The sequence below is a fragment of the Apteryx mantelli genome, chromosome 12, assembly GCF_036417845.1.
Source record: "Apteryx mantelli isolate bAptMan1 chromosome 12, bAptMan1.hap1, whole genome shotgun sequence".
Lineage (NCBI taxonomy): Eukaryota > Metazoa > Chordata > Aves > Apterygiformes > Apterygidae > Apteryx > Apteryx mantelli.
This window is the reverse complement of record NC_089989.1, coordinates 8,282,709-8,297,070: the sequence shown is the minus strand read 5'-3', so window position 1 is coordinate 8,297,070 and position 14,362 is coordinate 8,282,709. Positions and strand designations below refer to the sequence as shown.

The window sequence follows — 14,362 nt, the reverse complement described above, 5'->3', positions numbered from 1 at the left end:
GCTTCTGACATTTGAATCACCTGCTATTTCTTCTGTCAGATCTTGTCTATTTGCTGCATCTGTTTTTGATTATTGGGACTTTCTTCTGTTAAGTGTTCCTGCTCACTTGTTAGGCAAACAAACTACTTGAGCGATCTATGACGTCTCCGTGGTTGCTCTTTTTCCAAGCTGGGGCTTAATCTTTGAGTTATCATCTGGCAGAATTTTTTTCCTCTTAGAGCTAAGAATCAGCTTCTAGTTTGTATCATAAAGGTTTTGAAGCATAAAGTTTGCAAGTAATGGCTTTTTTTTTTTAATTGATCTTAGATACATGCTTATAAAACCTGATGCTGTTGAGTAATAAGTGGTTTAGCTGTGTATTTATTTTTCCAACCTTGTCGTTTGTTTGTAGGATAAATGCTCTGGGGCTTATTTATCCTCTAAAATATACAGCAGCTTTAATTTTCTTCTCCATGCATTTGGGAATCCTCATTTCTTGAAATCATGGTAGTGTTAATCAGTGGAAAAAAAAGATCTGAATTGCTTTGGGCTCTTTCTTTGCATAGAGCCCTTCACCTTGAGCCAACAACGGGGCAGCCTATTTTACAAAAATGTGCATCACTTTCTTTAAAGTGAGAGTGGGGGAAAGCAGCATCTGCTCACTGTTGCCACTGACACGGAATGGCTTTTGAGGAAAGGGCTGTAAAGAATACATTCTGCTGTCCCCAGGACAGCTGGGGAAAGTCTCTCTGTTATCTGCCCTTGGATGGAATGAGTAACTATATGTTTAGGAGAAGGTTAGATCCAGTGACTTGGCTGGCAATGCACCCTCTATGCACAACTCTTACTGTCATTGTAGTAATGTCTCCTGTCCAGGAACTGCTCCTGCTCAGGACACCTGAAGAGCAACTCACGTGGTAGCTCAGGGGCACCTAAAAATGTACTGTGTAGGCAGCTGTTCCTTCTTCCTTCTTTTTAAGCAGAGCTGGCCCACTGCCTGAACGGACTGTTTGTTTTCTTGTCCTAGCCTATCCCAGCCTTGTCGGTGCTGGACAATCATCAACCCTGTGACAATAGTTCAGATGTCCTGGGAAGGAGGAAGAGCATCACTTGTGGCTTTGTTCCAGGTCTTAGTGACCACCACAGCTTGAAGTGGAGCAAAAATATAATCCCCTGCCACAACAGAGAACATAAGAAGTTTGAAAAACTCAAAGGCACAGACTTCAAGTAAGATAGATAACCTAACTTCTAGAAATTGATGATTCTGCCGGGGGGGGGGGGGGGAATTGAATGTTGAAGAATCCCAAATCATTTTAGACTGCATATCAAGAGCTGCAATATATAAAGAAGAAGTTATGTCTAATAATAAATTATTAGGTTGATAATTATTAACCTACTAAATTATATATATATTATCTGTATCCCAAAGAAATCAGTTATTTAGGACAAAAAGCTTGGAGTTCTTGGGAGGGCTCCTATTGAAATCCAGACTCCAGTATGAAGGAACAGGGTTTGCCATTGATAAATATGGTCACAGACTGAGCTTTCAACAGTACTGTAAGTTAAGAGATGCTGGCACTTCAGCAGTGTCCCGGCTTTACACTGGAGAAAATATTCTGCAGCGTTTCTAATCTAAGAAACATGATTCCAAGTTCATGAAGAGCAATTTTTATTTTTCCAGTTTAATTAACTGAACCACTACAAAGTTAAAATTTTCATTTTGCTTGAGCTTTTTTAATGCTAGATTTGCTTTCTGATCTGGTATTTAATTTAGATAATAACTATAACTTTCTTGTTATCATCAGTGGAATTGTGATTGTAATTATGTGTAGCAGAATTTAAAATGTTTTTTGGTGTATTTTTCTGTATCGTGGGCAATGAGCGCTGTACTTGCTGTTTGCTAAGCCATGCAATCAATCAGATCTTTTAAGATACTGCTTTGTTTCATTTAATTGTTTAGTTATTGCAGAACTTTGGTCATCCAGAATCCCATACCTGTTATAAATCACAGTTAGAAAGGTCAAACTTTTTCAGTGTCTACTTGTGAAATGAAGTTTCATTAGCTTCCCTGGTGAACCCCGTGCTGACAGGGACATTTGCTTGCATGTGTCCTGCAGGCCATTAAAGCATGAGTTACCACAGTATGTAGTAATTGTCATTTCACAGCTGGCCTCTACCTGCAAAAGGCAAGGTAGAACTACATCTCTCAGCTAACAAAATTTGTATTTTCTGGTTCAGAACTACTAAGATGTCAGCAAATGTAGCTGGAGCCCACAATAATCTGTAAATAGCATAGCACTTTGAATTCAAAAATTCTTTATTTAGAATTGCAGGGTCCCTAAGAGTTGAGCAACTAGACTGCAGTAACAGACACAGTAATTGATAAAAGAAGTGGAGAGCTTCTTGGCTAACAGTAAATTTTACAGATTCAGTGGTGTTCAATAAACATCTTTATTTCATTGAAAAATTGCAACACTATTAGAAAAGATGATTTGTAGGTAAAAAAGATACAGCTTAATGTAAGACCGTCTTCGTTCCAGGTTACTTTGCTATAAACATTCATTTATTTACAAGAGAGAACGATTGGCAAGAGGAGGACACTCGAACATCCTTGCACAACAGCAAGACCCTCTCCAGAATGATATGATAGCGCCAACAGTTATTCTGGATGCAGGTAATCTGGTAAACAAAAAGCATTAATGAACAACCAATCATTGGTAACATCATATACCTGTGACCTAAAGTAAGTGTCTTCCTATTGAAATCTGGCCAGCAAATACTTCTTAAAGGCAAGGATGGGAACAATTGCTTATTGTCACTGGATGAAATTGAGCTAATTTAGGCAAAGAGGTAACTAAGTTGGGGATTGTTTAGCAGGAGAATAGGAAAAAATGTGTAAATGTCATCACATTTGAATAATGTTGATTAATCCTTTTTATCATGACAGTTTTTGTTTTTTTAAACAAAGATGATTGATAGCTTGTCTTTAAATGAAAAACTTATTAGTTGTAAAAAGAACTGGGCCAGGGTACGACTTGAGACCAGTGCCAAGAAGCAACAGAACATGGGGAAGTTCTTGATAGGATACAGGAATAAACTTTTAAACGGGCCCAGAGAGGTGGTGGAACCCCCATCCTTAGAGAAATTAAAAACTTGCCCGTGCAAGGCAACGATGATTGTGGTTGGCCCTGCTTTCAGCAGGGGGTTGGACCACATGACCTCCAGAGGTCCCTTCCAAACTAAACTGTGTTGTGATTCTGCAAGTCTTTTGGTGATTATCTAAAGGTAAGAAAGTAGTTGATCAAGCTTAAAGATACTTAGAAACAACCCATCCTTACCATGGAAGAAAATATCTCACAAGGTGAACCTTAACCATTTCTATTTAGCTCCAAGGGAAACAGAAACACACATCTAGTAAGGTAACTGGAGATTTAAATAAAATTTCTTTATTAGTCTTCTTTATATGAAGTTGGGTTTGGAAATTGTATTTTACACAGTTACAGCTAACCAGTTGCTAAACTCATGAAATAATAGTTATTTTTAAGGCGTCAAGACACTTAACCTGATGATTGTAAATGAACAATAAGTAATTTTCTGCAGTTCATTTGCTGCCAGTGAAGTAATTAGAATGTCCTGTCCAGTGGGTGAGAACATATGTAGGTTCTTTTCTCCAGCACTTGCTTTGCAGCTTTTTTAATGCTGTCATCCAGGTTTTCATCCGCATCTATCAAGGAAACAAAAGGAAAGTTAACTAAAGTACAGTAAACAGCTTTTCTAAATTTCTTTCAAAAAGGATTTTAGAGTCCAGATACTTGTATCTAAACTTCAGTGGCAGGAAGTAATTTAAACAGTGACTTATTTTTATCTAATATTTTCTTTAGAGGAGGATTTGTTATTGTCAGATTTTATGTTCCTCCCCATAGCTTCAGGGCTCTCATGCTTAAAAAAAAAAAAAAAAAAAAAAAAAAAAAAAGATCACAGCAGTTTATCTATGCAAAAGAGAAGAGACAGTTCATATTCAACAGGCACCAGGTCTGTTCCTCATGCCAATTAAAGGCAGAGCAAAACTATTCTGTTGGTCACAACATAAAATACTTAATTTTGTTTCAATTCTGTGAAAGCTGTAAGAGTAGAGTAATTCATAGAACTTACATTTTTCTAATTGAGCTATGGCATAATTGTTCTTGAAATATGCTTCTGTGCAGAAGATATTTGTAAGAAGCACCTGAGAAAAGAGTAATAAAATTCAATTAAAAATAGTTCCTCAACTTCATAAACAAAATAATGTAGTAAAAATATAGTAGTTTAAGCTTCTGAAAGTTTGTTTTTCTCTCTTGGTATGGAACTTTGTTAGCTAGTAATATATGCTGCAGGTTTTAACACTTGTAATTTTCTCCTCGCAGCTACAGGTTCTCAGAGTTGGGATGACCCCCTCACTGAAAACTGATGAGAAGCCATTCTCGGTAATAAATCTAGAAGGGCTTACACACACAAAATCTGAAGTGTCAAGACCACTGAAGACTGAGGTTCATCAGTTTGGATTTGTTACGTACTTAATTGTAGCAAATGTATTTATCCTGCAACATAATCGTTACCACAAAACTTTGAGCTACAAGGCAGTTACCACCACATCAGACTTCCTTGTTTCTCTGTCAATACCATTTTTATTAATGATAATGTGGAAAGCGTTTGGAAAGAACTGGACTGTGTTAGCAGGTTTAAGAGAACAAATACAACTTCATAAAGTAAATAGGTGTGTTTTAAAATCTTTTAAATACTATGACACCAAGCAAATTCACAGGTTGTCTGAAGAAGTTGGTGTAGTTACTGCACTCTTGCACTGATCAATTTAGAAATATTTAGTGCAGTCAATTTTATGGGAGACAGATTAAATTCTTAACCAATATAGAGTGTAGTTTTAAGTATAATGAAAGATATGTCTCACTGAGGCTTTGCAAAGTCCAAGACGATAGCATGCAATGCCTGATAAATTAGAGCACTGTTTTAGGAGAGCATCATGATTACGCAGCACAGAATGCAACAAGCGCATTTCACCACTGAGGGAAATGTAGGCTAGTCAAGTTGAAAGCAAGCAGCTGGGTAAAGACTTGTGAAATGCGTGTAGGCTGTAATGTTTCAAGGAAAAGTCAGAGGCTGTTTAGTGCTAAGCTCTTGATATCAAACACTTAGCAAGAAAAAATGGTAATAAACACTTACTTATGGTTAAGCTTCATGAACTATAGAGTGTAGACTTTAAATGGGTATATCTAATATTAAAGTACACTTACTTCATGGTCGTGATTTCTTAGACCAATACTGATAGACCGGCTAGCTCTGGAAATAGCTGCTGTCATTGCATATAAATTAATAACTATATCTGCCACTCTCTTCAGAACCAGCTGCTCATCCACTATTGTCTAGAAGAGTAAAAATGATTAGCTTGTATTTTGTCAATTTAAAACTTCAAACTTTTTTCATATTTTGTATTTAGACTCCTATTTATTTAGAATAGCCAGTTAAGCTGTTACATAGAATTTTTATGCTATGTCAGCAAGTTTTGGATTATCAGGCTTCACCTTTTAACAGTCTCTCTGGCTGTAGCCAACAGTAAAATTGCTGTGCCATCAAAACCACTTTGGTAAATGCTAAAACTACTCAAGCTAAAGTACCAAACTTTTAGTAAATCTCTATAAAAATCTACTAGTTAGGGTGGAATAGTGCAGGCCCTAGTCTGATAAGCATTCTCGGAACACATCAGATGATGATAACTACCCTAAATCATGAAAATCCAGGATACCAGTCCCTCCTACTGTAACAGTTCCACTTTGCATGGCATAGATTCATTTGCTGTAGCATATGAATGAATAAGTGTAATTCAAAAATTAATGGCATACCTATTCATTTGGGAACAGGGAAATGGGTTCCAATGACTGCATACAGTGAAATTCTTAAAATAGTCATTGGAGCAGGGAGGATTTCTGCTGCTGTTAATTGTTTTTCTTTTTTTTTTTCTTTAAAACATAGGTTCCATCACATCAAGTGAGTATATAATTTCAATTTATTTTCTCATAATCAATGGAAATGAATTGTGCAAAGGAACTCCTAGATTTTGCCATCCCTATATAGTCCACTCTAGACACTAGTGAGGCCAGTTTGGTTGGTAAAAACTATTCAATATCAAAGATAACAGAAAAAAACAGTATTGTTACCTTGCCAAACCTGCTTAGCAGGCCTTTCACTGAAGTTCCAAAATAATGAATATTTTCCTCAAGTTTCTTGCCACTTGCCTATAAAGCAGAAAATACATATTCAAAATATTCAGTACACTTAAACAATTTTCCTAAGGAAAAAAATCCACCTTAAAACAGGACATTTAGCTGAACAACAAGCATGTATAGGGAAGTACTTGTATGCTGCCCAGCCAGTAAACTAGAATCTTGACTTGAATGAGACCACCAGCTGCATGATAAAGTAGTTAGTTAGTTACTCTGTCTGCACAGTCCTTGGCCTCTTTGTTCGGGCTGTAGAAGACCAGTATTTCTGGTGGTTTTAACAGGCAAGACGCATCCGAATTCTCACCTACAGCACAGAATTAGTTTCTCTTTTTCTAATGAGCCAAGGCTGAGGTTTAACAAAACACTGTAGGGGGCCCAGAACTGATTCTAATTGATCAAAAGGAAGGGAAGAAGAGTATTTAATAAGAAGTAGAGCAATCAACAGGCAATTCTGTAGAAGAAAACAAACAGCTATGTAAGCCCTAAGGCGTGTGCTTCAAAACCAATTTGTAATTACCAACTTCTTGTAAGTGACTAGCATTCCCTTTCAAGGTGATCTTTCACTACTTTACATCTTTTTTTTTTCTTCCCATCTAGAAAGGAGAAGGTTGCCTATTTATATAAAAGAAATGGGATTATAAAAATTTTATTCTTTTCCTAGGAAATATCACTGTTTATATGCATCCCTCATATCCTGAAGCTCAAGCAATATTAGATTTTTTTCTCTTGGAAAGCACTGGTATACTAATATTCACCTAGTTTGTTGCTTAGAGCCAATTAAGGCACTTTTCTTCCTGTATATATTATGCATTAGAATTTTCTAAATTTTACTTTTGGTTACTTTTCAGTATAATCTTTATGTTTATACAAGTAAACAGTCCTGAAAGTTCTTATGTAACTTTTATTTACACACAACAAACAATGCTTATTTTAAGTGCTGCAGGTTATAAAAATCCTGAGAATCACGATTACCTGGTACTACTGGGTAAATTCATCAATATTCTCTAATTCTGGCGATAAGTAATGTTAGTTTCTATTAATTCAAAAATACAACTATTTCATTATGATGATTCTTGTAGCATGAATGCAAATGAGCCAGTTTGAAGCTATTTAGAGGAAATGCCTGGAATATCTGATGTAGAGGACAGGTATACCAAAAGACTCATCTCGTTACAGTTTTTCAGATTACTAACAAAATATCATGGAAAAACATACCTTACCCTTTCTGTTATCAGATCATTTATCATTGGTTGTATGAATTATTTATTGAGTGATTAGCAAGTGTTTTTACTTGTTTTACTATTAAACATTACTATTAAACAAGAAAAAAAAAAAGTAAGCTCCTGCAGCAAGTAGAACGCATGAGCTACTGCTAACAACGTGAGATGAGTTAGAAGAAATTTTCTTATTTCATCCTTCATGTTGCTGCTATTTTCAAGCTAGGATTTAGGGAGATCCTTATACGTGACTGAGAGCCATTTGTGGAAGGGCACACATGGTGCAGGAATGACAACAGAGAGCAAAAAATCAAAGACAATTTCTGTTGAGAAACACAGTGGGAGCTTGTAATACTGTGTTTTGTAGCAGAGCTTATGAAGCAACTGACCATTAAAAGAAAGATTTTAATACTGTGAAGCTCAATTTATATAAATTATAAATTACTAAAAAGTGGATATAAACCTGGTTTTGGTATGAATACTTACACTTAGTCTCTATTTTACCTTGATATACACCCACATAATATCTATAACTAAGAAGTCCTTACTCCTGGAGTACTATAGACAGCTGCTTAATTTTGTTAAATCTCACAGTTCTTAAGCATGCATAGTTTTGCATAAACAGGATATAATGTTGTGATGAACAGTAAAGGGAATCAAATGTCACAGATGAGTGTCTGAATCTGATCAAAAAGCACTGTATTTCTCCTCACTTACCTCAAGACTGGGATGCACTACTCCACGTTCACCAACTAGCCCATAATCCACTTTTCTGCCCATCATGTCCTGGAATTTGCTTAAAAACTCCTCCAGTGCCACTCCTACATTTCCTTTCTTGATTTCTCTAAAATGGGTAATCAACAGCTGTTAAAGGACATTCATTTCCCTGTCTTCCTGCACACAAGCATCAGTAACAGAAAATTAAGAAAGGGAGGGAACTATTACAAACTACAGTCAAAGATGCTAATATGAACTCTCCTAGTGACCTGAAATTTTTAATTGGCTGTAATAAGCCTCATTCCAGGATGCCTTGCTTAACTTTAAAATAAGAGGTTGTTGATTTCCTTCAGAGTGCAGACCACTGTTTGCTTGTGTTGACAGCTAGGGACAATTCAGCAAACAGGAGGTCCCTCAAGAGTCTTTCTGGAATACAGGAACGCCAGGCAAAATTTTCAGACTGATCTAGGAGCGAAGCCTGGTTGTATGTTAACATTCTAAGGCAGCAACATCTGTAGGAGCATTCCTGTTTCTCATTTCTTAACGTTTCTGCCCCATATTGGGGCCTTTAGAGTCACAGTGGCCTTCAGATTCTTGTAACAGCAGATTCCCCCCCATGCTGGGTTTTGTTGAATTGTGGACCAATACAGCCAAAAGTATACTTAAACTGAAAAAAAAAAATCCTCCTCCACTGCAAATCACATTTCACCTTTGTTCCGTTGCATAGTTAGTTAGTTAGTTACAATAGGGCAAAGGAAAACCCAGCACCAGCACAGGGGTCACATGTAGTTTGTAAGCAAGTGGATGCCTCTACAAGATAGCTGTAAAGCACAAATAAATACATAATAGAACATTAAGTAGTATATTTAAGTGGCTAGTTTGCAAGGGAAGTTTCAAAATGGAAACTTCATTGGAATTTCCAAAAACCAATTGCAATTCTACATGCCTTGCCAAAACACTGTGGTCAATATTTGCGGTCTGTCTGTTAATCCTGAAGTCTTTCTTTTTGATCCAGTTGTAATATGAAGTATGGTGAACAACTGTACAGCCTTAAAAACATGTAACTTGCTGCACTACTGAATAGCCAGTTGTTCTCTCAAAAGTCCCCAGCTAAATTATGAAGAGACCAGTATAGCTACCCAATATGTATGATACAGCTGTTTTACCAATAAAAATCTTAAGTTATAAAATCTTAATTACCGGTCTTATAAGAAAGACTTTTACACAGACTGGTATTACAAAATAAAATACAATTGTCCCAAATTCCTAACTATTTGAAACATTGACAATTAAAAGAGAAAAAAAAATCTATACATTGAAAAGCCTTTTGGAAAGGATAATAGATTTAAAAATACTGCAGTTTTTTCCTACATAATTTCTTCTCTCAACTATAGTTAAACAGTTATCAGATTGTGTTTAATTTGTTAAGGCTATTAGCAGTAAATAAGAACATACTTAATTTTTTCAGTTAAGATTTTGCCTGCATATTGCATACCCGTCAAAGCAATATACAATCGCAGAATTTCGTTTGTTCCCTGTAAAAAACACAATATAAAGATATAAAGTGGAGTCAGTATCAGGTACAAAGTATTTTTAGTATTTCAAAAATCTGTATATGCTATGCTAATATTTTCTATCTTTTTTTTCCAAAATAGCTTTTAATGGCTAAATATCTAATGTTCTGTGCTTTTCCTTGAAATATTGTAAAATGCATTTGGACTTGTAAGATAAAGTTCTTTTGGAGAGATCTGTGTAGGACAAAAGATGACCATTACCTGTAGCCAAAACAAGCTTATGCCAGAAGCTGTGCTCCCAGGTGAGTGCACCTAGAGCGGTAACAAAGGCTTGGGAGGTAGAACACATACGGCTGGAGAGGCTTGTGGATATTGGAAGCAGGCCACAAAGAGTAAACACTGTATTTATTTGAAGTGTATATATAATTTTGAAGACAGTTCTTTGGTTAACTACTTGCAATAATTTACAGTATTAATGAACGCTTTCCAAGCAGATCTGTGGCCTGTCTTCCCATTCTATTTTTCTAGCATTCAAAGATTACTTTTCATCCATCCATAAACATTTGCTGCCTTCTGCTCTGCTGTAAATGAATTATAGAATTTTAACTTCATTTAACTGTGAAAAGGTTGAGCCTTTCATTATTAGACATAAATATGTAGCACGAAGAAAGAAAAAGATAATTTTTACTGAAAATATATTGAATAAAGTTCTGGATTGTTTTATTAAAGGAATATTTAAAATAAATGTAAAACTGCTTCAATACGCCTGTTTGGAAGGCAAAAAGCAGACCAGGAAATTAAAGTGATACTGTACAATTGGATGTCTGGAAATCCATTATACAATTGATTGTTTTAATACACATGGCTGAAAAAGAAAGATCAAAACACAGAAGGCAGGTTACAGATGGAAAGCATCCTGAGGTATCAGATCAGTGTCAAAAGTCTAATGCTGTAGTGACAGGCCAAGTCAAAGAGGCTACAGTTTCAATAAAAAGTATTCCTCTGCCAATAAGGAGGGGCACAAACACAGCACAGCCTATTTATTTTTGTTGCTGGAAAACAGAAACCTGCCTTTTCGGGTCCTTAGCTGGAGTGAACAGTGCAGTTTCTATGACATGTTTGCAGGTCCCTTACAAATAGGCTAAGATCAACAATAAAGGAGGTGCTCAGTCTGCTTGTTTTAGCAGAGGAGAAACTTTACATAACTGGTTGGGATTAGAGAGAACAATAAGCTGAGTTGCAGGAATTCTGATAGAACTGTTTTTTTTAATTTTTATTTTTTAAGAGATTTCCTATAATTCACCCAATGTGAAAGGTCTTCTGTATTTCAAGTCTAGAAAAGGCTCCTTATATCTGGTTTTGATTTCACTATCCAGTGTCTGTCAAATTCATAAACATATCAGTCCCCACATGATGTAGGATGATGACCTTGTTGGTTGGTTGGTTTTGTGCTTTAATCAATATTGGAATTGACTGTTCCTAGTTTACGGGAGATAAAATCAGACAGATACATTTGCAAGAACAGCTGGTGAATGCTATCTAACAGTTTCTGGTTTGCAGATTCTTGCTCGCTTTAAGTTGCAGCAATTTGCAGTAACTTGCAGTTTGAGAACTTTGATGTCTCAATATAGGAGGACAACTGTTCATTTATAAATGGTCTATCATGAAAAATCAAATCATGAATGAGATGATACACAGATGAATGGTCACTGAAGACCCAGCTTAGAAACAGAGAAAAATAAACTTCATAGCCAAGATTAATAAAAATAAAATACACATTAGTAAGTTAGGTGACTTCTACATTAATATTATGTGAGTTTCTTTGCTTCACTTTTAACACGTCCTATTAGAGAAAGCCATCTAAAAATTAAAATTTTGCCTGTACCTCTCACCATTTCCCATCTCATACATTGGTATAGATACATGAGAATAAAGCAGGAAAAAGATTTCAAAATATGCTTTCTACAAAGTGAAAGGCATTCACATTAGGCTCTTAACATTACTCCAATTTTAATTCATTCTCATTAGGCTCCTAACAATACTCTAATTCTATCATGAATCAGCACACGCAATTAGAACTATTTACTGAACATAAACCGATGAGCTACTTTTATCAGGTAAAGTAGTTTTAGGCCTTTATGCTAAAGAGTATTAATAATAAGATTCCTGTAGTCTGTTCCAAACAACAACAAACCCAAGCCATGAACTAGGACTGTTTTTCTCCTGACAGTATGTCAATATTTGGCTGCATATTTTGTTCAAAAGTTTCTAAATGTTTAAGAGGGAACTGTATATATTACCAGGTCATATAGTTTGTTCTTTTCAGAGGTAAAGCAGACCTTTCAGAGGTAAAGCAGTTCCTAGTCTAACTCACACTTAGAGTAAGTATAACAGAATTTTCAACTGCAAATGAATAAAGGCCCATTCAAAGGAATACTGCACTGGAGTTGTTTCAGCCAAAGTTTACAGAATGAAAGAGAGTGAGCTTCAGTTTATGGTAGAAAGTATATTCATACTTGCCTCAAAAATCAGAAGTATCCTGGTATCTCTGAGATAGCGTTCATAAGGGTAATCTTTCATATAGCCAAGGCCTCCAAGAATTTGCAGGGCTTCACTTACACAAGTCCAGGCACCTTCAGAACTGAACACCTGCCATTGAATAGTATTTTAATCACTGTGGTACCCATTTTAAATACAGAAAACATCACTTTGTTATTATACCCCAAGTTAAAATACGTGTAAGACTGAATTAAGAAGAACTGTATCTACATGACATTGCTGTAATATTCTGTAGTGCTTTTACCCTGGCTCTGTTTAAAGTTTGCCCAAAGTTGTATGCTTATGGCTCAGGGTATATACTTTGGTCAAGCTAGTTATTTAAAAAAAAACTATCTCCTTCACTGCAAGCCATGAAAACTCCTCTATAAGGAAATGCTCCTAGGTTATGCAAAGCCACAAACTGAAAGAAAACATGTAGCTGGTTGTTTTGAGCATTTACGTCTCCCCGCATTCATGGGAACATGAGTTCTTTTGGGCTGACCACACAGTAAGGTGCACATCAGCAGGGGGGCTGAAAAATCCATGAATTCTGAGGGGTGCCTTGCCAGCCAGCAGCATCCCTTGGCCTACATTATAGAAATGCTTTAAACAGGGATATTCCAGTAGAGCGGGCAGGCCTGATTCTCTCTCACTCATCGATTCTCTATCTCATATATTTTGCAACTGATTCTGCAAGAAAGCCAAGACGGAAGCGCCTTAGCTATAGCTCCAGCTGCAGACCTGCCTAAGTGTCTAAAGCTCCATAAAAACAGGATTCAAGAGGACCACAAAATTCCAAACTTCTTGTATCCACAGTTTTTATTTCATATGATGACAAGAGCCTGAATCTGAGGTCATCTAATATCAAGTGGGAAATAAAGAAAATGAGAATGTTGGAGGGGTTTTTTTTTTTAATTATTTTTAATCTAGCTCAGGTTTTTGTGTTACTTGTCTAAATGTAATACTTGAGCCTCTCAGGAATCTATAAGGTAGATTGAAAAAAAAAAGCAGAGACATTTGTCTGTATTAGCTTAATGCCCTAAACCAGTCTTTCAATAAAATTAATTACCTTGACCATGGCTGCCTCCACCGAGCAATCTGGAAACCCTGGCCTGTCCATCATTCCTGCAGTGAGGTAAGCCATACTCTCCATTACATACGCTTTCACAGCCATAAAACTAAACTTCTCCTGTCAAATAGTAATGAGAGTAACAGATGAAAGAAATCATACATTAATTCAGATGATACAAAATACTAGTCCAGTCCGCAGTCATTTTGAAACTCAAAAGCACAACTGCAGTTTTAACATAACATGTATTACAAGTACTATTTAAAAGTACTTACTGCAAATCAGTCATGAAAATCTAAAAAATAATTTGATGCATTTATCATTCTAGACATTTAAAAGATTAGTGTATAGAAGTCTGCACTAAAGTTACACAAATTCACTACCTCTAACAATTTCTTTTAAACAGCCAGAAGAACCCCAGCATAATCCATCTACTAGCACTTACTCAACATGAAGCACTGTTTGAGGTTTTTAGGTTTCTTTTACCTACCTGAATTAATCCAAATTCACTCAGTTTCTTATTGAATTGTTTCCTGGTACAAGCATACTCTGCTGTCATTTCTTAAAAAGAAAAAAAGAAACCATTTCATCTCAAAACAGTATAGCTATTACCGTGTCATATCATTCCTGCTGTATGAAAATAAAAATATCTTTCTACTGATTGATTCTGACCATTTCATGTACGTGTAGAAAAGCCTTACTGCTTCAGAAACAGTAGCTTGTGAAGAACACCCTCAAAATAATTGTGTTGAGAAAGTCTGGGAACATTGTGCCAAAGGCTTTTAAGCAGGAAGAATGTGAGGTGCGAACCGGTACTCTTAGAGAAAAGCATGTTTTAGAGGCAATTAATTTTGAGACATTTCTGTTACTATTTTGGGTAACTATTGCCAGAAGCCAATTTTATTAGGTATCATTGTATCTAAACTTTTGAGCTAGAGTTACCTCAAGTTGGAAGCTTTAAAAGAGAATAAATTGTTCCTTCTAAAAGCAGTAAGATATGGGGATACTCAGTAAGAATGTTTTACATCAAAACAAATTCAACAGCAATAGCTT

At 36.0% G+C, this 14,362-nt stretch overlaps 1 protein-coding gene across 2 annotated transcripts in view; it reads right to left on the bottom strand.

Moving 5' to 3' along the window:
• Nucleotides 1-2,416: 2,416 nt before the first annotated feature.
• ACAD9 (acyl-CoA dehydrogenase family member 9) overlaps nucleotides 2,417-14,362 on the bottom strand; it is a 28,119-nt gene continuing 16,173 nt past the window's right edge. For both annotated transcript variants that reach the window (XM_067303831.1, XM_013947818.2), the window contains 9 exons: nucleotides 13,800-13,870; nucleotides 13,310-13,429; nucleotides 12,223-12,351; nucleotides 9,644-9,723; nucleotides 8,189-8,315; nucleotides 6,189-6,266; nucleotides 5,268-5,396; nucleotides 4,132-4,204; nucleotides 2,417-3,703 (listed from right to left, as the gene is read on the bottom strand). In XM_067303831.1, the coding sequence (XP_067159932.1) occupies nucleotides 3,603-3,703; nucleotides 4,132-4,204; nucleotides 5,268-5,396; nucleotides 6,189-6,266; nucleotides 8,189-8,315; nucleotides 9,644-9,723; nucleotides 12,223-12,351; nucleotides 13,310-13,429; nucleotides 13,800-13,870 (908 nt within the window). In that variant the 3' untranslated portion in view covers nucleotides 2,417-3,602. The remainder of the gene's footprint in view (nucleotides 3,704-4,131; nucleotides 4,205-5,267; nucleotides 5,397-6,188; nucleotides 6,267-8,188; nucleotides 8,316-9,643; nucleotides 9,724-12,222; nucleotides 12,352-13,309; nucleotides 13,430-13,799; nucleotides 13,871-14,362) is intronic.